Below are 26,201 nucleotides of genomic sequence, written 5' to 3'. Positions count from 1 at the left end.
AGTTGCAAATCAAACTGTGGGTGTTAGGAGCTTCACAAAAAGGGAAAATATTTCCAAACGGTTCTACTGTCAGTCACTGGGAGATTGGGATGAGAGGAATGGCTAAACCAGGAGCAATGTTTAACTTAAATAAAATTTCTTGCTGTAATCTAAAGCTTGGGCTGAAGACAATGTTTCTCAGAGAGTGGAGATCCAACTTTTAAGCTAAAACTAATTTGAAAGTGTTTGCACACTGTTGAACTTCATATCACTCAGGAAGCAGATTCCAGCTTAAAAACATTCTTCATGTAACTTTGAAATCATTGATACCAGCTGCCCTTCTTGCTGCATTGTAATTAAAGAATGCTTTAGCAAATTTGCTTTTCTTTTACAACAAAAAGTTCTTAAGAAAACTGAGAAAACATGAGGAGTTAACGGAAAATCTAAAAGATAAAATTGTTACTTAAGTATATTTACTGAGACTAGACTGAAAATTAATTTTCTCTGTATAGATATGTAGTACCTAGTACTTACTGTTGTATATTCCTCTTGGAGGAAGTAATGTAACATAAGCAAAAAGTGAATGAAATTCCTGCAATAACACACTTAATCTTTGCTCCTTTTAAATGTGCAGGACTGTATTCAAGTTTTACTCCTGATTTTTGGACTGCTATCATGTTTACAGCACAGATAATCTCCATAGAATTTTTTTCTGGGGAGGACAGAGGGAAATAATTGTCATAATTTGACTGCTAAGGCAATGATTGCCCTGATTTGGGAGAGGGTCCATTGCATTATTTACAAGAAGAATGCTTGATGCTTGATATGGAACACACAGTACTAAGTATTAACTCTCAATCTTCTTATACATAAAAAGGTTTTTAAGTGACATTCCAAGTCCTCAAGTTCTTCAGGAAGAGATGGCCTGGATGAAGGAAAGACTGTCAAATTTAGGATCACCAGTGGTACTCTGTCACAATGACCTGTTGTGTAAGAATATTATTTACAACAAGAAACGAGGTAGGACTTGAACTAAACAGTGAGTAATGAGTTGGCTTTGTGCTGTAATTATATGAGCTGCATCAGTGGTGTTGTTTTACTGACTTGTTCAAGTGAACTCAGTTTGAGCTTTTAAGACCCAGTGCAATGGTAGTGATACCTCTGCAAAGACTTAAATTGCTTAATTAGTCTAATTCTGATCTGTATATTACTGTACAGAGGAAGAAAGTCAGTGTTTTTTTGCTTTTCTTTAATGAACTAATGAATTTGTTAATCCCCAGCTTGTCTGTATGACTAGGCTTCAAACTATGTAACTGTTGATCTTAATTCTGCTCTGGTTGTATAAGGCTTTTTGGAAGAAAAGAAAATCATGCAAGTATAGAAAATAACATGAAGATTGTCTCCTGTAATATGTATTTTGTTCCAGTTTGTGATTGTGGGAATACCCTTTCATAATGCAGTATATTAGTGAGATTTAATATTACATTCAGTAGCTCAATTTATTTTCTGCAGTAGGTACATACACATCTTAAATTTCTCTCATAAGTACATACTTTATTTAAACAGTTGTAGGCAGTACACGTCTTGGCAGAGATAAATTACTTTTTTGGTTCTCTTATAATACACTTAACTCATAATTCGTGTTATTAAAATGTATAAAGCTTCTGTTTTAAACCCACAGTTTATTGATTTCAGTGGTTTGAGGTTCAGTTACTAGGTGAGTTAATTAGATATTAAAACAAACAAGGCAAACTTGTCACACTGAAATGGCCATTGTGCAGTAAAAGTGCACAATTTTCCTCCCTTTTCAAATAGCTGAGCTTGGCTGAGGGCAACCAACTAATCAGATTGTTTTCTTTTGAAGTGAGGGTGACATATTCCTTCTAGTAGCTGTGTATTTGTTTGTGCTATTGGGTAAGATTGTTGGTATGTAAGCCCAGAGTGTTGAGGTGAATAACTGAAAGGAACTGAAGCCTTCTCCATCAGTTATTATTGGTCTTTGACCTATCAAACTTATCTGCCTTAAGTTCTAAAGAAAAACCTAATAAAAGCAAGCTGGAGTTGGTTCTAGTATGAAAACTGGCCAAGTGTTTTTAACACATTTCTGCATCATATGCATTGGGTGCATGTGAATGGAGGAAATTAATTCCTCAGGTGATTTGTATACAAGTTTCCCTCTGAGTAATACCACTTTTGAAGGGGGTTGCTAGTACTTTTAGTTATATTGGTATATACATATATATACACATATATACCTTTACAATGCTATTAACATAAATTTTAAATTCTAAAAATTCAGGATCAAGCTTCTGTGATTTTACTTAGTTTCAATGATAGGTTATAGCTCTGCTTAAAAAGAGGAGAGAGAAAAGCATGGGAGGTGTACAAAAAAATTTGACTTGTGATCTTACATACATTGTTGTGATGCTGTAGTACCAAAAATAAATCTGTTTTTACTGTGTGGGTTATTTTATCGCTGAAACTACCTTGAGTTGTAGCATTCCAGAACAGACTTGTTGAGGTAAAAGTAATTTTTATAGTTGCTTTTTGTAGCAGAACCACACAACAAAAGAGAGAAAAATCCGAGGAATTCCTTTAAAAGGTTTGCTATCGTGGTCAATAGACTTTAAATTCCTAATTGAAAAACAAATGCTATATGCTTTTCTTTTTGTAAACAGAATGGAGGAAAAAACAATGCCAGCAGTGCCTCACTTGTGAGCAATCCTACAGTAACAAGTGTGTGAGTGTTTAGAGTTTGGGGACAAGGTGGGGAGGAGGGAGGCATGTAAACTGCTTTGGCTTCAAGCAAGCTGTAAACAGCTGTGGGGGGAAGACTTGGAAATATGAAATAAATATATTTTTAAACTTACGTTTGAATGTTGCACATGTACTGTTGTAAAACTTGTGCAATCTGGGTACAGCAGGTACCATTTTCATATTAACCAAACCTCAGTGCCATCTGTAGAAAGAATGTTTGTCATTTGAAAGCTATTTCATATAGTGCACTTTTTACAGAGCAGAAAGTGGAAGCTGAGTTTTAACTGCAAAGAAATATGTGTATTGTGTTGCTTGAATTCTGTTTACCAGAGCAAAACCTTTTATTGGTATCCAAATAATTTTGCAAGAGCACAAAATAGAATCATTAAAGATGTGCTTCAGTATAAATGGCATCAAACTGTATGAAAGTAGTTAACAGCTTTGCTGATGCTGTACTCTGATTAATTTACTCTTCCATCTAGAAAGGCTTCCGTGAATCCAAAAGACCTTGGTGACCCTAAGCTGGAAATAAGAGAGAGAACTGAACTTCTGTATTAACTACTTTTTTTCTTTACTCCTCAGTAAAATTTATGCAAAGCTGGTAGCATTGTCTGGCTTTTCAGAAGCTGGCATGAACAAAACCTATTTGTTTTACCAACGCTGCCTTTATCATTTTGTTTGTGAATGCTTAATTTGCCCATCATGGGGGATGTGTATGTGTTTAAGCTACAGACTATCAACAGATATTAGGACTCATGTCTAATGCAGTCACAAAGAATATGGCTTGTCCCAGGGCTTTGCTTTAGGCTTTGTCCTCTGCATTAACTTCACCTTAAGTTTTCTGACTTGAAAGAAAAATCAGTTGTGCCACATACTGCGTTTAAGAGGAATCAGTCTCCTGTCCTTAAATTTTATTTATGAGACTGGAGTAGCATGTTGAGTGCTAACTTCATTTAATGGAGTTTCACTCATCTGATTTGAATTTGTTCCTGCTGTGGCTGAGAGAATCCTGCCTCTTGCTGTTTTGTTAATGTCCGTTCTCAGTCACTCAGGATATGAAAGTCTGCAAGTGTTACTTTACATAACTTACAATTATCACTGTTGTCTACTCTTTGAAGGATATAGCTTGGAGCTTCACATTGCTTTTAATTACAATTTTGACATCAAGAATACTAAAAATAGTCTTGATGCTTCGTAGTGCTTATTTATAGACCTTGTGTTCTGATGCTCCTAAATTTTTTTTTAATTTTTGATTTTTTTTTTAACGTAACTTGGGAGTTTCGAAAAATACTTGATGTTTTAAGAGTATTCAAATACTTGCTATTCAACAAGACCATGTATCAGAATTCTTTTGTCTGTGTCTGTATGTGCTCTTTTTGATTATATGAAAATCACCTGGCAGGAAGTTAAGTGTGTGGGTAGATGGCTGGTTTTGTTCTGTTTATTCCCTCTGCCTACCCAATGTTTTCTATGATCTTTGGTAGGAGTCTGTGGGTGCTCAGTGCTTCTGAAGACTGAGGTACGTTTAAGGCTTCTAGTTTTGATCTAAAAACTTGTTTTGCTTTGCAGAGCTCTACGGGGTATTTATAGCTAAAATTATTCTTTTTGGGTATATGACCCGTTTATGATTTGTCAAGTATGTTTGTAGCACAGATCATTGTTTTTGAAGCTGTCTTTTAGGGGCTCTGGCTCACCTGATGAGCAGGATGGGATGGAACTCGGGATACATCATCCAGCTGTGGTAACTACAGCCAGGACTTGCACCCTGGAAGTTCTTACCCTTATTAGACCATTAAAAGGGAAGAGCAACTAGAAGGAGAGGTGTCATCACGCTCCTACCTGTCAGTACCTTGAGGAGATCTATCTGTTGATTACCACTTGATCTATTTAAAATTTGATTTCTGGGATATAGAACACAACATATGTTCCATTTTGTATCTTGTCTGTGGTTTTTGTAGAGTTCATTGCATGTTGTCTGCACTAGGAGATCCCTGGAAGAAAGGAACATGTTTCAACTTGCAGTATTCAAGGCTCTTTGTGTATCTATTCCTGTTGATAACAGTGGCTTCTCCAGAGAGATGGTAGAGCTTATTTGTAAATCATGTCTAAGTTCAGTACCTCTTGTCTGCCTGCTCCCAGGGATATCAATGGGATGCACAGATTCTTGGTACTTATTAGAAACCTCAGAATAAAAGCTACCTGCTAAACCATTAAAGTAAGCTGTATTTTTGAGAAGTGGCTTTCTCATATGAGCTGCAGTAAATCTTAAAAGTAACTTCTAGTATTAAGGTTATTTAAACAATGAGAACTTTCTTCTGTTTCTTCTAAAACAAGGTAGCTGATACGTTGTATGCATTGTGCATTTATGAAGCAGCCAACTTATTAAAAGCTTTTGCTTTCTTTCAGTTTCACAGAAGGAACTGTGCATCTTTATTTTGAGCCTTCGTGCAAAAATTAACTTTAAGGTTGAGTTCCACAGTAGCATGAGTCTGAAAGGGATCAGTATAAATACAAGACTTTTTCACTTTGAACTTTTGTCTTATCAAATGTGAGTTTGCCAAATTTTCTTCATCTGCTTCAGACTGGGTATGCCATTGTTGCTGCCTTGTGGTGCCGTGCACCGTGCTACGTTGCACTGACTGAAAGCTTATCTCATTGTTCACATTCACTTCCTCATAGGACACGTGCCTAGTAACAGCTTCAGCTTTATCTTGCTAGATTAAATTTCTGGTTGTATGATATGTTCTTTATATCTGGAAGTGAGTTTTTTAAATGTTAGCTTTAACTAACCATGGATTTAATTAAAAATCCATCGTAGCACATGGGTATGTTCTAGGTGTAGTCTGCACATGAAAAATTTTAAAGTATTTACATCCATATTTTACAAGCAGACTTTTACCTGCTGTGTTGGAATTTTATGTCAAGAAGGAAGTAAAAACCCTTTATAAATACAGACAATATGAAATGTTTTGGGGGTTCAGGAGATCAGTTGTGTAGCAGAATATTAACCAGGGTTGGGCTGTGTATTTTGACTGGCTTGTAACTTAGAGGTGTGTCTTTTGAAAAGCAGCAATAAAGAACTGGTGGGAAGAGCAAATAAATGTATGAATTTGCCAGTCAGGCAGTGGCAGAAGTTCATTTGTGGCAGTATTGTAAGTATTTGTCCATCTGGAAAACATGAATGTGTTAATATTTCAAATACGGTAAAGCCGAACTGCATATGAAGGAACCCTTTTAACAAAGTTCTTCTGTGCTCATTTGGTCAGGATATTGGTGAAACTATTGTATTCGAGATGTATGATATTCCTAAATCTTAAGGAGGCAGTATTTTAGGCACTTAAAATCCTTAGTCTAGGAAATATATGTATGTAATGTACTTAATTTTAACATTGTTCGTGATTTTTTGTTTTTTACCTGGAGTTCTGACAGCATTGGTATCTGTAAGATGTTTTAAGTCATGTTAAGAAGATTGCTCTTTGTAATAAAGGAATGTTTTTATTAATTAAATTTGCAGATAGCCATCAAAAGAATGGGTATAGAGAGGGAGAAGGGTGAAAATTACCTATTCAGCAGAGTAGTTGAGAAATGCAAGACTTTAGTTTTTAATGTTCTAGTGCAAAGTTCTTATGTTTACCAGTTGCTTCCTTTTCTGATGTTTTTAGTCATTTTGCTGGTTTCCATTAAAATACAAGAGCTCTAGTTTTACTTATTCTATCTTGCTAATATTTTGACTTTTATGTGCTGTAGAAATTAAGTGAAGCATTTTCCTGGGTTACACTACAGGTAAAAGTAATTTGGAAACATTTGGGGCTGTGTTTTGCTGTTTTGTCAGACCTTGTTTACATAATACTATGTAGTTTGATAGTTTTGAGGACTGTCTGACAGTTTCTTGAGACCAGTTTAAGCCAGATAAAAAAAGGAACAGTTAAGAATAGTCTTCCTTTGTAAGTGTGGTTAGAGGAAGCAGGAAATATCAATGTGTTAGAGGAAATATCACCATTGTTGCAACGTGTTAGTACACTATGGTTTCACATTTGTGTGAGAATGAGCAAAACTGTTGTGTGTTTTTTTTTTTTTAAGTCAGGGAAAAATTGATCTGCTGTTTCTACATAAAATTTAAATAAAGAATGTGCTACTCCTTATTTTGAGGGTAAGGGGTGCCCTCATGTGGTAGAAGTTAAAATTGAAATTCTCCTATTCAGATTTTAAGCTCAGATTTTAAACAGAGAGAATTTTAAGCTTTAATTATTTAAGAGCTTTTTTGAATGAATATTTAGGGGAATCTCATACTGTAAAAATCACAGCCTTACCCTGGAATGTCTGAGTGCACACAACTGGGCACAAGAAAGACGAGTGCATGGTTTGGTTTTGTTTTGTTTTTCCCTGAAATCTTCAAAGGATACCAAAGGATTAGGGCTGTGACTTCACTTGATCTGAACTCTGATGTTGTTGCTGTTGTCTCTCACGTAGGTGATGTGCAGTTCATAGACTATGAGTACTCTGGATACAACTACCTGGCTTATGACATTGGAAATCACTTCAATGAATTTGCAGGTAAGAACTAGATTTCTGAGGTGAAGTTTGACTGGTTTGATGAATTAAAAAAATCCCAACTACCTCATTCTTGCACATTCTCTTTGTCTGTTTATCTAAATGCATGTTTACAGCTGTCAGCTCACGGTATCAGAATATGTTGTCTCATTTTGCAGGCCAGTTATGCCTTTCCTTTGCAGCTCTGCAAAGCCAGAAATGGCATTGTCATGTCCTGTGTGCTGGTAGAATTAGATAAATACAGAACCCACAGCTTTCCCAGGGGCCTTCTGTGAAGTGACACAGCAGAGACAGCCAACTGTAATGAAATACTGTGGATGTCACACTGTAGGTATATGTTGAGAATACTCTGTGTGGTTCCACAGTGCCAAAAGGCAGACTTGTCTGGTTTTTTTGTTGGTTTGAATGGGTGTGCTAAGTACTTGCCCTGTCCTAAAATGAGAGGTAAAGGTAAGACTGTCATAGGAAAAAGGTGGGATTTCAGAAATAAAGGAATAAGGTGTTTGTAGACTCATTTATTATCTAGTTCAAATTTTCTCAGTGAATGCCCATTCCATTTACTCCATAAGGGAGAAATAACCTCAAGTGTGTGCTGTGGTGTTTCAGAGCATGGGACAGCAGTGAAAACTTACATAATGATTAGTGCAGATGGAAAGCACAGTGTGGTGAAATCAGGAGCATTAATCTACCAGTTGTTTCACAATGTGAAGTTTAGATAACTTAAAGAAAAAATCGGGATGTGTACTTGGGAACGTAAGTTGTATAATTGGTAATTTAAACATTTGGAAAAAAAGTTAAATTCTTTTACAAAGTATAATTGGGAGCATTTGATTTTTGTCTTGCACTTCTCCAAGTCTTACATTGGTAAGAAGACTAAATGCACAGATGTATTTTTTTTTTTTACCTATGAAGAACGGTTGTGCTTCACTTTTACTCTCCATCCAGTAAAAATCTTAATTATGTTTTGAAGGTAAATTTGAGTAGATCTGACACACAAAAGAGTTTAGGTGCAAGGGGATTGCACTGTTCATAGTATAAGACTTGAGGAGAATTCCCAAATCCCTGGGGAGTAATAGTGGGAGTGAGCTGTGATCCAGGTTTGGGGCTCCTGCCAGATTCCCTATGGCCTGTGACTTAGCATCGCCAGTATAGGAAGAAAAACAGGATAAAAAGGGGTTATAGAGATAAGACTTCTAATTCCACCAAACCCTGAGGAGGAGAGAGACAGATTTGTAGTAAATTTTCTTCAGACATGAGCTTAGTTAGTGACAACTGGATATGCATCTGGACTCAGCTTGGGATGTTGTTGCATACAAGTGCCTTTTCCTACAAAATATGTAATATTTCATATATTTGAGAGCTTTTGTTTCATACTGCAAATACTTTTTCTTGAAGCTTCTCTCAAAGCCCAAGTTGTTGAATCTTGGCCTACAAGTAGACTCTAGGTGGCTGAAAACATAAATCAGATGTTGAACACTCTGATTTGTGTGTGGGAAATTCTTGACAACATGTAACTGATAAAGTCAGGTCAAAGTAAAAATGCTGATATTTGTCTACAGCAGTTTGTGCCTGTGTGTTGGGATGGGAAGGGGGAAGTAGTGTAGTAATGGACTTTTAAACATAGAGAATTGTAAGCTCTAATTATTTAAGAGCTTTCTTGAATAAATATTTAGGGGAATCTCATATTGTAAAAATCACAGCCTTACCCTGGAATGTCTGAGTGCACACAGCTGGGCACAAGAAAGACAGGTGCACAAGAAAGAATGATAGGTACTTAGGGCTTCTAATGGTCTTTTTAGGCTACAGAAGGTTCTAATAGGTATTTTTTTCTTTTCTAGGAGTAAATGAGGTAGACTACAGCCTGTATCCTAACAGAAAATTACAGGAACAGTGGCTGAGATCTTACCTTGAGGCCTACAAAGAATATAAAGGATTTGGCACAGAAGTCAGTGAAAAAGAAGTTGAAGTTCTGTATGTCCAAGTCAATCAGTTTGCACTGGTAAGTAACCAAACACTTGATTAGGCACACGATGGACAAATGTAATTCCAAGTTTCTTAATCTGAGCGCTGTGGCACATAAAGAAAAGCTTCTGTTAGAAGTAGAATTTCCTTCCACTTGCTGTTTAAAAATTGTCTGTAGAATATTCCCAGTGAAAGAAGCACTGGACATTCAGAAAAGGAGGAGATGAGCTTTTAGTGAGTATTTCTGTTGACTGTGTATTGGTTTGGCAAGTTTGAGTTGGCCAGAGCTTATGGTGGGTCTGTATTGAACTTTTGTTTGTAGTGGTAAGAAGACAGAAGAGCAAGTTCATAAAGGCAAACTTTAAAAGCCTTTTTAAAATAAGATGATAAAATTCTGTTAGAGTAAAACCAGGATATTTTGATTTTTATTTATTTGTTGCAGATAATTAGGTCACTCCAGAATCTTTCAGTACTGATTTAACTTTCCTTACCTGAGTGTCTCGGCAAGAAGGGAGTTGCTTTCAGATTTGTTTTTTATCACCTTTAGTGGTTTGAATTGTAGCAAAGTGCATATGGAGTCAGTCTCCTGGTTCCTCAGAAGTTCTAGAGAGAGGGCTGTCTGTATGAGTCTGCTTCCTGCTCCTCCAGTATCTCTGCATTATAAGCTGTTTCCTCTCTGTCAGTCTGTCTTTTGCAGACTTTGGCTGTAACAGCTTCAGTCTCTTGTTCTTTCCCTTTGAAAGGATGGAACCTGTTCAATTCTGACCTGACTTAGGTGCCCTGTCCTTCAGGAAAACAAACCACATCAAATGTAATTCATGGAAGTAGAACAAATAAATTCACATAGGTGTGGAATTAAATCTTTGAATGTCATGAGGATATATACTGTTAGAAGCAGTTTGAAGTTGTCTTTCTCTTTTTCTAAGCTTTATCTTTGTGTGATTTCTTAACAGATACTTCAGAGGTTCACATCATTTTTGTTTTTCAACTAACCCTGATCTTGTTTTGCCTAGAAGATGTGATTGGAAATGTTACAACAAAAGTTGCCTCTATTTTGTTTTCTCCTCAAGAATAACATGGCAAACTATTTGTAGGAGGACTTAAGTCTAAAGAAGCCACTCTAGCCTTATTTTAGTTCTCTTTCCTACTGATCCAAACACACTTCTGTTACTGTAATGCTCTGTTTTCTGGCAAAAGCTAATGGTTGCAGTGAGGAAGTACAATTCACAAGGAAATGATTATTAAACAAGTCTTTGAAAATAGCAGCTTATTTGGTGCTATTCTTTTAGAATGTTAAACTCGGCTGTCCCATTTATTTGGGAAAGTTAGAGCTGCAGTTAAGTAGGCTGGTGGTCTGTTTTAAAATATATAGCATTGTTTTGTCAGTTTGAAATGATGGTCACAGTAAAGTTTAAGAGGATAGAGTTGTGTTTAGAGAACAGCTCAAGGCTTGCCTATAGACCACACATGATGCTCAAATACTGTGTGACACTTGTGTCAGTTCGTGTGGGAAGCTTTGTTAAGAGAAAACATGACCTAAAGTTAATGGATGCTGATGTACAATGCTGAACTGCTACTCTGGCAAAGTTATCTAAACTAGAGATACAAGATTCACGTGGGCATATATTAGTTACCATGTTAAGATGCTTTTGGGTGCATGTGCGTTTTTGTGCCTTCTAAACTCCTGGTCAAGTGTTACATGCAATCTTTGGGAAGCCATTTAGGTAATTACTGTAAGCAGTTATTCACTGAAGTTTGAAGTCTGTAGCTTGTAACCTGGGTGGTCCAGAGACATCTTCCACAAGGAGACTGTCGTGACCATTACATGTTGATTTGGGGTATATTAATGATCAAATCATTAATGGTTTCAGTCTGGAAGTGAACATGGAAGTAAGTTTGGAACAAATGAAAAGTTTGTGTAAAGGCTAATGAGTTAAAGGTTTTTGTACAGCACTGCATATCATCTTTGTCCAAGTCAGCAGTGAAAGTGTGTGTAGTTACAGAGATCCAAGACTGTATTCAAAGATTCAAAAGGAATTTCATATTTGTACTAGATATGAATAACTGTGGAATAATATATATTTAATTAGATAGTAGATAAGACAGTTGAATTCCTGTGCATTTTTAAGGTATGGTTTATATAGTTGTACAACAATCTGCTTAATAGGTGACCTATTTTATAAATGCAATGTTATTTTTCTTGAAAATGACACATGGAGAGTTAGGAGTCCAATAGGTTTACTTGTAACTCTGATTGCCAGTAGTTTATTCTATAATACTGCTTACCAGTCTATTTGGTAAAGAGATATCAAACAACTTTACAAAAAGTTTGTGTTTTCAGTGCTCTTTTGTAGATAACTCTCTGTCTCAATGTAAGAATATGTCTGCATGTTAGATTGGAAATGAGGTTAATTTTTCACTGATAAATTTTTTTCCTTTCAGGCTTCCCACTTCTTTTGGGGATTGTGGGCTCTAATTCAAGCCAAATATTCCACCATTGACTTCGATTTTCTAGGGTAAGTGTGCTTGCTATGTATGAACATGAAATACTGGGGGCTGGAAGGGATCTGTAAGGCCATCTAGTCCAACACCCCAGCTGTCAGAAACTGAGACCTGAGAGACAGACCTGATCTATGTGGTCATACAATAACATCCTTCAGAGAAAACAGGATAGTAAAAGCTGTCTGTGCTTTTTGTTGCTGAAAGTTCTCTAATTAGTATGTGTCCCTGGATAAAACTCATGGTATAAAAAGGCAAGGAACATAATGTTTTGGGACACTGAGTGCTCTTTTTTATTAAAGAGACAAAGTCTTAAAAGCCAAGTGGGTCAGTGAGGTGTGCTGTCTGTCAGATCCAAGACCTACATTTTCAACTGCAGGAGTCAAAGAAATGGGATTCTTGTAGTAAACGAGCTCTTTTGTACTGATTGCATGGAGTGTTGATCCTGGAAACCCCTACTTTTTTAAAAGAGTTTTTGTAACACTGATGAATGTTAAGCCCTGTTTCCTGAGGTGCTGGCCAGGGTTGTTCTGTTTCAGGTGGATAGATGTGTCTTTGGCATTTTTTAAATGATCTTTTATGGCAACAAGCAAAGGAATTCACTTCTCCAGTGGGGCCTGTGTGAGGTGATAAAAGTAGTAATTTTTTCCTGGTAAAAGATCCCACTTTGGAATTTTTTTGCCCTGACTAAGCCGGTTTGCTGGGCTTAATTGTGTCATTTTGTCAATGAGACCACTCTGTGTTCCTGTGACTGATTATCTGCTGCAGCAGTACCCTTGAGTCACCACGAGATGGCGCGACAAACTCAGAGAAAACACGGGTCACAGAACCCCGAAACTTGTCAGCTTTGAATAAAATTCCATTCTTGTAATAATCGAGATGACATTTCTGTGGGAATGTAGTTGGACAGTCCATTAAGAACAACTCAAACCACAGCCACTACCTTTTGATAATACCAGAACAGCATCTGTTTTGCAAGCTGGGAGTGGGGTGAGGAAGTACCGGAACATCCATGTGCTGTTGTGAAGTTCTTCCTTTGGCAGCTGCTAAGGGTCAGTGTTGGAAACAGGGTCCTGGGGTTGGTGGTCTTTTGACCAGCCCTCCTTAGCATGGCTGTTTTCATGTAAGGAGTTACCTGCTCTTAACTTAGACACTCTCTCTCTCTCCCTTTCAAAAGGTATGCAATTGTTCGGTTTAACCAGTATTTCAAAATGAAACTGGAGGTCATGACATTAACTCTTCCTGAGTAACGAAGAGGAGGACATTTACCAAGTGGATGGACAACCCCTGGATCTTTTCTAAGAACAGATACTGGAAAAAAGCTAAACATTTGTTGAAGTGCTGTAATGCTCACTTGGTGGTTCTTGCTTTATAAATAATGCCTCTAAACAGTCCTTCAATGTTAAATTTAATATGAAGAGCATACGTACTGCTGTTGATATAAAACGGATTAGAAACTTGCTAAATCTATAAAAAGTTGTAGAAATGGCAATTTAATCCTTCTTTGTAATTTAACATATGTTGTATGTGAATTATTTATTATAAGTTTAACATGATTCCATTGCTGCTTTCATCAGTTTTTGTTAAAGTTGGGTGCAGACAGTGAAGTTGTTCCAAAGGATTCATTTAACAACTTATTTTATTGAAGTTGCATTAACTTATGCTAAAGAAGACTTGTCAGAGAATATTACCCTTTAAGATGTGTACGAGCAAAAGGAGTGACAATAGACTTGTGAGATCTCCAGTGTAACTAGGGAGAAGGGTTAGGATTGTCTTTTTATTTTTCCCTTTTTTTTTAAAGAAAATGGTAGCTTTCCATATGATGGTACTTTTCTTTTTTTTTTTTTTTTTTTTTTTTGCACAAGAATCAACCGGCTTGCTGAAATGATAATTAAAGTTTTGATTTTTTTTTTTCTTCTTGATGTGTTAAGCTGTAGAAATGTGAAAGTTCTGTGGCCATAAGGTTCTCTGAGGGCATGTACCATCTGTAACTCCTGTGCGAAAGCTGCTTTTTTATTAAGTGTACTCTTGAAAGCAAAAGACCACTATTCCAAATCTATATTCCTTTTTCAAACTTGATTCTAAATTTGAACACTATTCTGGTGTCTGTATTTGATGTGCTTCAGTAGGATCTAGTGGAACAGATGTTGAACTGGAGACGAGTGAGCAGAGATCCTGTTGCACTGGGGAGCAAGACACAGGTTTACAGTTCATGTGTTGTTGACATCTTTCTGCTTTGTCATCTTCTAACCTTGGATTCTAAGTCTTAAATGCCTGGTCCTGTAGCTGTGCAGATTCTGGTGTGTCTGGTGGTTCTTTTTTTTTTTTTTTTTCTGTCAACAAATAGCTTTTCGAAGTCTCCAGTCTGAAGGACAGTATGGAAAAGTGTATGACTTGAGCAACTGGGCTTTGATCATCACACACTCTTTCTTATTTCTTAAAGCTATTATACCAAGAATGGTCTGGATTACAAAATGTGAATTGAAAAGACAATGTTTACTTAATGGGACAATGTATAAGTTTGTGTGGAAAAGAGGCTTTAACTCTGAAAGGGGGGCGGGGTGGGGGGGACACGAGAGGGGGGGAAAAAACCCACAACAGGAAAATCAAGCTCACCAGTGCAGTGTGGAGCTGGGCAGGCACGTACTCTACTCTGATGATACTCTGAAAAACTTTGCACTTTGGTCACATAAGTGCCCACATGTACAAAGTCTGTGCGTGTGCAAGTACACGTGCAAACACAAACTTACCTGAAGAGTAAATATTATGGGGAAGTCTGTTGTACAGACTCCAGCAAAGATATTTATTCAAAGTTGCTTTATGGCACACTGCCGTGTGTGTATGTGTGTCTCATGTGTACACACGTATATACATATGTGCTTTACAAAAGCTTGGATTGATTCAGGACAAAGAAAATTCATGTGAATGAAAAATTTTCACCTTTTAAAGACCATTTCGAATGGCATTCTGTTCTTTTACAAAAGCACGGTTTAGGATTTTTTTTTCCTCCTGTTTATATTCATCTCTGAATGTTTCTGTTTTGTTTTTTTTTTTTATTTTATTTTCTTCAGTCAAAACCTTAAAAATTCTTATACAAATGGGAGAACTGGGATTTTTTTGTAACTTGAAATGAGGTAACCATTTTCATTAGCTGGAGGCTACTATACTGGACAAACTTTCTTTGTAGTTGAAACAAATAACTAAAATAGACATCTATAATTTACTTTGTAGCAGTTATCAAGGATGTTGCTAGAGCTCATGAAGGCACTGAAGACCTTGATCTTCTGTACTTTCTCCCTGTGGACATTATTGACATATGATGAATAATACCCTGCTCTCTTGTATTTCCTTTAAGTTCAACAAGATGTGCTTGGAAGTAAGACTGATAAAGATTTCTGAACTCTTTTATTACTATTTTCTTCCAAGTGGTGGCTTTATTTCTGACAGTGTTGCTTTGTATTTGTGAAATATTTGAAAGAAGGCAGTGAAGTTCACTTGGTTTTGGGAAATCCAACACTTGACAGATCCCAAGTTTCCCAATGGCTTGCAAGACACATTCCCTTTTCAGGTACCAGTACTACTTGCATTTGGAGTTAGTGTAGTTTTCGTCAGTAGTATTTTTGTTTGTATAGCTCAAGTAGCAATAACTGTAGGAGTGGAAGTTTTGCTTCTGCAGAACCAAAGCTTTTCCTGAGTGCAGCTCAGTCTCATCCTTGTGAAGTTCCACTGAATCCCGTAAAAGCACTTTGAAGCAGGTAGTAAATACTCCAAGCTTTTCCTGAGCCACTTAGAAGAAGCACAAGGACTGTCACAGGTTACAGTGGTTGACTTTGCAGTCGTGGTAGAAGATTTAATTTTGCACGTTGAAATTAATTTTACACACTTAAGCGCTGCTTTGCATCAGCTTTCCTTCAAGACAAGTGCAGATTAAACCAATTTGTCATCAGTTCTGAGGAAATACTGTAAAACATCTCCCAAAAGGAAATGCCAGTTACCTTGAGCCTTGTTCCACATCCGTTTGAGCCAGTAGCACTTGGATATTCTCACTTGCTGAGGAATATCTGCAGGTGCATTAAGTTTGAAGCAGTAGTTTGCAGTGGCATTGCAGATAAGGTAGCTTGAAACTGTGAATACAGGACATTCTGAATGTAAGTTAGGTACTAGAGAACATGTACTTGTTTCAATTAATTTATCTCAGTCTCTGTAATAGCAACATTAAGATATTTGAAGGAGGACAAAAAAATTGACTGAGCTCTAGAAACATCCTGTAGTAGTTTTGACTGTGACTTGCCAAGAAGATACTCTGTTGCCTTTATGTTAAGCTAAGGGCACGAATGCCAAAATTAATAATTCTTGCTGTAGTTAAGCCTATATTGTAAATATAAAGAGGATTATTAGTAATGGCATTCTTGCAGAAATAGCATCAAGTCAATAGACCGTAGTGGCCTGGTTGCTTTTGTAAAGCAGAATAGTGTGAATTTTTTTCTTCTCATTTCTGCAGTCAGATCTGGCTAATCCAGGCCTGATTTCATAGGTCACCCAAACACTAAAGATTTCTGAGCAGTACCTAGTCTCCTATCACATAATTTTAAATACCTTCATTTACACTTGTTTTGCATTTTAAAAGGACATACCAAATTTGCATTAACCAGGTCTGACTGTACGTGTATATACAACAGTGTAAATAACCATTTGTAAATTAGTGTGAATTGTACTGTATCTTGCATTTATGGACTTGTGTATTGCATTGTATTCTCTCCTATTTTGTAGAAATTTTGATGTAAAGAAGAAATCTTAATTCTGTGTGCGGACTTCTTTTGTTAAATTGACCTGTAACACAACATAATAGTTTTATGTTAAGGTATCCATTTATAGCCTTGGGCATCCAGGGTCTTTTTTTCCCCTGTTAGCTTTTTTGACAACTTGCTCTTGGGAATGATTCTAGGAATAAAGGAATTTATGCAGTACTTAGATTAAGAGAAGATCTGTTCTAATAATAGTCCAAACCATGCATCAGAGGTACATGTAGTACCTGTGGGATAGGGAAAGCTGTCAAAATTGTTTACTTAAACTTCCAAAAGTTTCCTATACATTTTTGAATGCTGGTGACTTCAAAACATAAGTGTGTTGAATTGAAGCACTCCTGAAATGTGTGCTCCCATGGGGACAGTGGTTGAGGTAGTTGTGATAGGAATCCCCCAACTCAAATATTTTGGTGGATAGAGCCTTATTTTAAGATTAGTTCCTAACTTGTAAATGCTTATGCTGAGTGCCCAAATCACTAAAATAGTTCTGCCAGTCAATTTTTGTCAATGCTAGAACTATTGGTACTCCCTTTAGATGATCTGAAACTTAGCTGAGGTATTTTCCCTGTGTGTCATTCCCTCCCCCTCTTCCCTGCGCTCACAACCCTGCTTCATTAGGGTAAACATAAATATAAAACTTCCTTTCTATACTTAGCCATCACTATTTCCTTTTTGGACTAAATTTATATTCTGTTTTGTCAGTACATAACTTCTCATCAGAATTTTTTTTGTATAGGAAGTCCCTTTCTGAAGAGGCCTTTAACCTTGGAAACATAGACAATGAAGCAATGCTTTTTCCCTGACTATATTTCATCACTGTTGCCTTTCACTGTCTATTTAAACCCCATAGTGCCCTTCAAGCTGTTAGTTTATTCTTTTCAGTGGTGTTTTAACTGTGCTGGAAAATGCTGTGCAAATCTCATACTCCATCTGACAAATTGATCTTGATACAGTTTGTACAACGTGTCAGCCTTACCTGTGCATATCAGTGGTGACACTTCAGATTACCAGGGTCCTGGGAAGTGAGTTTATCCAAGAAGTACTAGTCAAGAGGAGGGATGGGCTTGGTAAATGTAAGTAAAAGGAAATCAGTCACATGGAAACTCAAGCTTCAGCTTTTGGTGTAGCAAGGTATTGTTTATGCTTGTTTACTTGCATGTTTTAAGGACAAGAGCAAATTGTAAAGGGTAAAGTTTGCTTCAAAATAAAGTTCAGATTTTTTTAAAGCCTTAGGTAGCTAACAAAAGCTTACAAAATACTGTTTTGTTACTCTTACCAAAAGAAATCTTAAATTTGGGTAACTTTTTGATTAAATAAAACTTTGTTCTAAAACCCAGTGGGCTATAATCTCTTGCTTGGAGCAGTCCTTCCTGTAGTTTGCAGAGGAGGTTGACCACATCTTTCCTTGTCTGTGTTTTGAGGTGTCTGTGTGTCCTTTGTGTTAATATTTTCTGTTATTTACTGTGTTCTAAGTTGTGCTAGATTGCTAAACTACTGGAATTGGGAACTATCTCCTATCATCTTCCACACCAGACAGGTTGTAATCACAGTAGTAGAGCAGAAAGCATTTGATCAAACCTTGAGTTAAATGCAAGGCTGATATGGAATAGTCTTGCAGCTGATTTTTTTTACCCCCTTTTTATGACTGTGGGTGGCAAGATGATAGTTTTCAACAGTTGTGAAAGATATGAAAAGCCACGACCTTTGGTCTTGTGCAAATAGGTGTTCTGTTAGCCACACACAGCCTTTAAGAAAGGGTCTCTCAGCAGTGAGAAACCACACCATTCCAGATGGCTTAAACCACTTTGGGGCTTAGAGACCTTGAGTGGGAAGGAAAATGTGTGAAACGTTTGCACAGACCAGTTGTATGAAGGTGCTCCATCCAAGTGATGGAGTGAGATACTGGAAAAGGCATTGTTTGATTGATTTGTTTGTTTGTTTGTTTGTTTTTCCCCCCACTTCTCCCCCCACTCCTTTTTTAAGTGACTTTTCCACTTGGTCTGACTTACAGAGATTGTGTCATTAGGAAACCAGTCAACCTGGGGTGGGGGGAGAGGGAAGAAATGGTTCAAAAGATAATAATTTTAAAAACCCTCCAAAACCCCATGTAGTTGATTAGTTGGCAACACTATGTGCTGGGCTTTTGCCTGTATTTAATAGTGTAGGTGGTGCTCTGCACCAAATTCTTTAAGAAAGGGGTTTATTATTGTTGCAAAATGTCAGAAAATTGACTGGAATGGCCCTCAAGCCCGTTAGGATCTTGGATGGCCAGATTTCACCAGATTACCAAATTTCTGGTTCAAGGTTTTACACTTGCTGTTTCTGCAGCCTTCTAAAATGGTTGAGCTGCTGTTGTGGTTTCCCACTGATGCGGAATTTAATTCATGGACTTCCCAAATATGTTTGATTTGATATTGAAGGGAAGGATTTGATATTGATTTGAAGGGAAACTTCATGGAAATGTTGTGAACATTTAGAAAGCAAACAAGTTACTTAAAATCTAGCAAACTTTGACAAAAAATGCTGAAATAACTTCAGGTCCTGCACCAACCTATTTTTGTGGCATTGCAAGAGCATTTTTCCTCTGTTAAGTGGGGGTTTTGTCCCTGCATAGAGACCCATGCAAAACACAAAGTGAAAAAAACCTTGGAAGAGAAACGTGAAAAATATTGTATAAAATGCCATAAAACACAGTGTGAGCTGGAAAAAAAAATAAGTAAATGCTTCTAAGTTTTTGGTAGTAATAATTCCTAAGTGTTATCAAAAAATATGTGTCCAGTCTTCAGTGTGTGATTTCTTTTTTTATAGGAAGTTTCCATTTAACGTTTTGTATCTCAGATGCAGTCTGTGGTAGTTAATGCTGCTGCTTTGTACACAAGTGCTTTGAATAGTCTCAGCGCCAAGAATGTATCCAATCTTTCCTAAATATGACTTCGAGTTAGAGTCACTAGTTCTGTTTAAGCCTCTTAACACAGCTGTCCAAAATCCTTTAAACACTTGCAGACACAGGGCCACAGCATATTAGGAGTATATTCCATTTTGTGTCTTTTTTTTTTTTTTTGGTACTGCATATTATTCAGTGTTCTTTTAAGCACAAGTCCACTTGTGTCCTGTGAATAAACTAAGCTCAATTTATGAAAGAGCCTTTGTCATCTTCTAGCACTCTCATCCCCCCAGAAAGTCCCTATGACCCTTGTGTGTCGTGGAGTTTAGGTGCATCATTTATCCATTGGAGTGAATTGTATTTCTTTTGAACTAAATGTGATTGAAGCTATTCTAAGGCCTTCTACCACTGATTAAATGAAGTAATGTACCTTTCAAAGAGATTTATATTGTGTAAATAATTTCAAACTGCAACAATAAAGTTTGTTTCTAACTGCACTGTTAGCATATATTGTGATGATTTTGCATTCCTCAGGTTTGAAGACTTGATATGGAATACTTGAGAGTTCTTAAAGGCTTTTGACTTGTGTTCAAATGCAGAAGTCTCTCTGGGATTAACAACCCCTCTAAAAATAAATACTTTGAGTCAGTATTTGGCTTATACAAAGTTTACTCTTCACAGTTTTACATATTAAATAGGCTTGGTCATTGACCACTGAAGTTTAACATGTGGGAGGCAGGAATGAGATGGAACATGACTGTCAGGGGGAGTCACTACCATTGAGGAAATGGAAAGCATGCAAATTTTGGGCTGCTCTGATGTTTAATTTATCCCCATGGGAGCTGTGTTAAGTCTGGGGGACCATTTTACAGGGTGATCCATGATGCTGCAGACAGGCTCTGCATTCAGTGGGACAGGGTTAGATGCTTGCAAATCAGCTGGGATGTGTTCAAGGCCAGGTTGGATGGGGCTCTGAGCAACCTGGTCTAGTGGAAGGTGTCCTTGCCCATGGCAGGGGGGTTGGAATGAGATGATCTTTCCTTCCAACTCAAACCATTCTATGATTCTGTGTTTTGATGTGCATGAACAAAACTGCTTCCTCTATCTTGGTTGTGCACCCAAAGAGAATGATTTCACCAAGAGCATGGATTTTACTTGGGCTTCAGTTACTCTGTGCAATTGCTCGTGGTGGATTTTTTGAGGAAGATGTTTCTTGGACCCAAATCTGTGGTCCATTATGTGCCTGCCATCCTGAAAATGGCCATTTCCTCCATACCCCAAATACAAAATGTTGTGGGTTTTTTTTGTAGTGGGCTTGATTAAGGTGTTATTAGAGTTTGTGCACGTGTAGTAAGGGACAGATATAACAAGCAAGTAAAGCAGTGTAGGAGGCTTGAGCCCCATGCATCTTTGCTTAAGTAGGTTTCTTATGCATATAACAATTCTATCTTAAATTGCAAGGCCCCCTCCTTTTCACTCTGCTTGTTTTCTGGAAGTGTAATGATCACAGAGTAATGGTTTGTTCACATAATCAATGCAGCCTGAAATTCTCAAATACCCCAAGCATTGCTGGATCTTGCTGACCTAAACAAGTGCCCTATTCCCCTGGGCTTTTTGCTGCTGAAGTACTACTACTGCTACAGGGTGGGTGAGTTAAGAATTGTTTTTCAATTTCATAGAAAATACTCAGACTATGACTAGATATCTAGGGTTACTCATCCCTACTGAATTGCTGCTTAGAGCCAAGAGATGGTGTTTATCTGGCATCCACTACCCAAATACTCAAAGCTTTCCACAGGGAGGGCTAAGTTGTGGCTAGTTGTTGTTCACTGTTGTAATTGCAGTGAAAAGGAGATCTCCTGTGCCGATGAACTAGTCCAAGGTAACATGGAATCTGTCTTTTCCTCCTCAGGCAAAAGTCCTTCATTCACAGCTTGGCCAGAAACTGCAGAGCAAGCTCTTACTTGAGCTAGAAGTTGTCCATGGGAAGTAACAAGGAGTTTTTTTTGAGGTCATCCTAGAAAATATGATCCTGAAGAGGTTATTAATTTTCCTTGAGATAAAGAGCAAACTACAGACACAATAGGTGGGAAAGCAATGACGTGTGGTGGATTCCAACATGTAATGTTTTAAAATGTCAACTATATAAAGTGTGCATTTCTAGGAGATTTCCCTGAGTGAATTCACAATAGCACATTTGACCTTAATAACAATAGAAAGCTGATTTGGGTTATGTAAGATGTATATAGGATTATGGGTTAAGAGTTATATTTAATGTGTCTATATTGTTAATAGATATACTAAGTATATCTATATACGTTTCTTTCCCATTCCTTGTTAATATTCCCTGCAATTAGCCTGCAGTTCACTCTCATCCTGGTCTCTTGCCTTGCTATTTAAAATAAAGCTGCTCATCTGATTTTTAAGTTTTTAGGAGTGTGTTCAAGTATCAGCATTCACTTGAAAGGCCAGAGGTGATGTTTACTTGAAATTACTTTATGACTGACCAAGGCAAGTCAGAAGCACACTCTTACTTTTTATCCTTACTTTCTATGGATACCTTTATTTCCCTGTGCCCTGGGAGACAGAGGGGGATGACAGACTCCAGCACTTACCCGCAGGTGGCAATGGAGCTGCAGGCTCTCTCTCATTGTTGAAAAAGCTTTTTCAAGACAGCTTATTTTTGTAGTGCAGCATGTCATACAGTGAGTTAAACAGGAAAAAGGGTATTCTTTTATCTCTCAATGAGTTGCAGCCAAGATCTGTAATTGCCTTGCTCTTAATGTTGCGTAACTGTTAGCAAGACTCAAGCCAAGCATTAATGAATTTCATCAGAACTTCATTTTTTAATGAGCATCATTAATTGTTAGTCATGCGTGCTACAACCTACACTTCTCTAAAGTGGGGGTTTGCCAATCGTGTCGCACTATAAAAACAGCAGCATGTTCTCCCCAGATTTTATCAGTGAGACAACAACAAGACAAGATTGTGGAGAGGGTGAGATACAAAACCCTCATTTATTCGACCTTTTAAACACTTAAGATGCTCTCTGAAAGTTGGTCTCCAGCTTCAGCTCGTGAGCAGCTGTTGCTCTCTGGGCTGTGATAATACTGTGAGAGCTCTTGAGTTGCTCCAAGCCACAGTGTTGATCCGGCCTCTTCAGATGGACTCACTGAGCTCCCTCGGCTCTTGTTACAAAAATCAGTGAAGCTTTTAAGGTAAAACTTATTTTCAAGCTTGGAAAAACGATGACTAGTGATCTACTGGCTAGTCTCTACTCCTTTGGATTGTGCAACAGGATGTGTTTAAAAGCTGCAGAAGGAGTGCTGGGTTCCTGGCTGTCCCAGCGCGCTTGTCCAGATTTAGCAATTCCGGTAATTAGTGAGTGGCAATGTTTTATCTGTACCAAAATGTCTTGCAGCTCGTTCATACTTCCTCTATATAAAGCAAAACAGACTAACTTGCACAGGTGGGTGAATTAAGTTGTCATGCAGGTGTCAGACTGGTACAGCTTTACAATAAACAACAGCTTTTCCCATTTGTGTACACTAGGCATGCAGTGATGGCTTGCAACATCTCCCAAGCAACGAGTGACAGAGCAAGAGGAGGTGGCCTCAATCTGCACCAGGGGAGGTTCAGGTTGGACATCAGGAAGAATTTCTTTGCTGAAAGGGTTGCCAGGCATTGGAACTGGCTGCCCAGGGAGGTGGGGGAGTCACTGTCCGTGGAAGTGCTCAAGGAATGACTGGATGTGGCACTGAGTACCGTGGTCTAGTTGACAAGGTGGTGATCGATCAAAGGTTGGACTCGATGATCTTGGAGGTCTTTTGCAGCCTTAATGATTCTGTGATTCTAACTCTGACCCAAATGCTGCAGTCTCTCACTGCAGTACCAAGATTTCAGAATCAGATTAAAACAAATAAAATTAATAAAATGTCATCTAATAATACTGCACAACAATGAAAAACTATTTTCTGTACCTTATACAATAGACCAAGAAAATGTTTTGACCCAATCTTAACCTATATGAACAATGTTTGTGGTTCAAATGGAGTTGTCTGAGGTAGTGGTGCATGGGGGAAGAGTGAAATCATAGGATCACAGAATCATTGAGACTGGAAAAGACCTCCAAGATCATTGAGTCCAAGCTTTGACCGATCACCACCCTGTCAACTAAACCGGAACACTGACTGACACATCCAGTTTTTTCTTGACATATAAGGGATATTTGTATATTCAAATAAGGGATCTTCATTTGCAGTGATCAGAAAGAAGAGCATGTCTCTCTGATGAGAGGAGGAACTAGCACCATGGAGAAGAAGGATGAGGAAAGGATCTTGGGAAAGAAAATGGAAAAAAGTGATTAATGAAGAGGTAGGAGACAGTGAAAGGCTTAAAAATGGGGACATGAAATAAAAGGGAGCAGCAAAGATGAGAAGGAGAAAATATTGAAGAGTGGCAGGATTAGAGGTTTGCTGCACATAATGAGTTTGCAACTGAGAAAAAATAGGGACCTCCTTATAAAGGTGTCACAGTTAATTATTTTTATTGTTTCTCTGCCATACATTATCAAAAGCAGTAGTGTCAAAAGGTTTCTGTCAATTTTTAGCTGGTTTTGACTTTAAGTGCAGCGTGGTATCATTGCAGAATTCCTCATAGCCTAGTTTTCTATGGCTAAAATAGGGAAAATCTGCTGCAGCTGGTTTTGTGTTGTGAATGAGAAAGACCAAGATCTTTTTAAGTTGCTGGCTAACATCTGTTCTGGGAGGGGATGGAGGTGTGTGTGGAGAGAGAGCTGTAAATGTTACCTCTTACTTTGTGTAACCTGGTCCTCAGCAAGGAAGGCCAGAGGAAGCTGACAGGGGGAGATGGCTGAGAAATTCAGTTAGAGGAAATAATATATGGACTGTGTCAATGACCTAATGAGATGGAAGACACAGAGCCCTTCATGCCAAATTTTTTCAAGTCCTGTCATTCAGTGTCCTGATTTACAGCTGCTTCACTTGAGAAGTACATGCTTGTGTTAGGAACTTGTGGGTGGAGATTACTTGGAGTGACAAAAAGTGAGTGGCACTTGAAACTTTGCCACTGAGTAACATTCTTGTTGCTACATTATGATTCATAATGCTGGACCAAACAGGGTGTCACTGCTGCTCCAACCATTCCTTTGGGCTGGGAGAAAATATGCATTTAAACATTTAAACAGCTGGGTTCACTAGCAGGAATATGTATCTGCCTGAGCAACTGATGGAGTTTAACACCTTGCTCTGCTACTAAGCTCTTAACTAATCTGATCTGGACCAATTTTGTTTTCTCCATTTCTCTTTTGCTGCCGTATTTTGCGTATTTAAATTGCCAGATTCTTAGATTTGTCCTAGATACTGATAAGTAATGGCTGATGTCCCCTGTGTCAGAGATACAAACAGTTACTATTATCACAATTAAAACAAGGAAATCCAGTTCTTGATATGCAATTCTGTGTAAGAAATATAATATAGAAAATTATTGCAAACAGTGTAAACATACCTATAAATATACTAAATATTATTAAACTTCAAAATACATAGCATCAAATATAATTCTGTATGACACTATTACTAAGCATTATATGTTCTGTATAATTATGTGTATTATAATGACATGCAATTAAATAAATTCATTAAAAGCCGTCTTACTCTAAAAGCAAAACAATTGAAGACTTCTAAATCTGAAAAACATGAGTAGATTTTGAAAGCTGAAAATACCAGAAACTCATACAAAATTTTCTATCACTGTATTAGTTACTAGACTTAATTGTGAACAATGTTCTACTAACATCAGTCCAACCAGTATCTATCATTTGTACAGTAAAGAGAGTAAAAGAAACCAGCTGGCTGGCAAATATAATTTCCTTGCCATGGGAAATGATCTGAAATTGCAAAGTGTTATCTTGCTGTCACATTGTTCTGCAGAGAAACACATGCCATACAATAAATCCATTCCTTCAAATAATTCAATATTTTATTTAAATATATAATATTCAATTCATGGATGGGAAAGAATATCTCTAAGTTGCACTTCCTAACTGTTGGCTATATTTTTTTAAATAGAGCAGTAGAAGAACAAACATTATCTATGTCACAGATGAGCTGGTACCCAAAGCTGGTTTGCTTCTTCCTTTTTGTGTAAATGTACACACGTGGGGAAAGAGACAGTCTTCTGCCCAAGGACCTCATGATAGAAATAAAGGTCAGGTTCCCATTTTACATGTAGAGAAAAACATAATACAAATATAAATTACAAACCTAGCTTCACACAATGAGTTTTGTAGCATGAGCAGGAATTAAACACAGATATTATATTTATTAAGCTCCTCATTTCTTTCCTGAGGAGATAGTGCTCACTGAGAATGAAATGCTTCTACGGTAATGTCGTGTTTGCTGAAAATTTCCTGAGGTCTTGGGCGATGTCTGAGGCACCAGAGAAGCTTTAAATGGGGAAGGAAAGCAGGTATTCCTGTTGCATCTGCATGAGTCTCCCTGGCACCAGTGCAGTGATTCTAGATCAGCTCTCTTCTTCTGCCTCTAAAATGAGGGTTGAAAGCTCAGTGTCGTTAGATTTAGCACCACAATTTTGAAAGGTGGAAATGCTTTTGTAAAATGATGTCCAGGATTGTATTTTTACTCCAAACATCCACCTTTAACAACTGTTGACAATAGTGATGATAAATTCATGATTTTCAGCATAATTTGACTCAATTACAAAATCCTTGCTATCTTCAGGTT

The 26,201-nt window shown here is 37.5% G+C and overlaps 1 protein-coding gene across 1 annotated transcript in view; it reads left to right on the top strand.

Moving 5' to 3' along the window:
- Positions 1-19,934, top strand: part of ETNK1 (ethanolamine kinase 1) — a 32,877-nt gene extending 12,943 nt beyond the window's left edge. The window contains exons 4-8 of the mRNA XM_064654454.1: positions 857-999; positions 7,207-7,290; positions 9,126-9,286; positions 11,692-11,765; positions 12,926-19,934. Coding sequence (XP_064510524.1) covers positions 857-999; positions 7,207-7,290; positions 9,126-9,286; positions 11,692-11,765; positions 12,926-12,998 — 535 coding nt within the window. The 3' untranslated portion in view covers positions 12,999-19,934. The remainder of the gene's footprint in view (positions 1-856; positions 1,000-7,206; positions 7,291-9,125; positions 9,287-11,691; positions 11,766-12,925) is intronic.
- Positions 19,935-26,201: the final 6,267 nt, after the last annotated feature.

This window comes from Pseudopipra pipra, chromosome 5, assembly GCF_036250125.1.
Source record: "Pseudopipra pipra isolate bDixPip1 chromosome 5, bDixPip1.hap1, whole genome shotgun sequence".
NCBI lineage: Eukaryota > Metazoa > Chordata > Aves > Passeriformes > Pipridae > Pseudopipra > Pseudopipra pipra.
The sequence above is the reverse complement of the archived record's forward strand: the minus strand, read 5'-3'. Positions and strand labels throughout refer to the sequence as shown.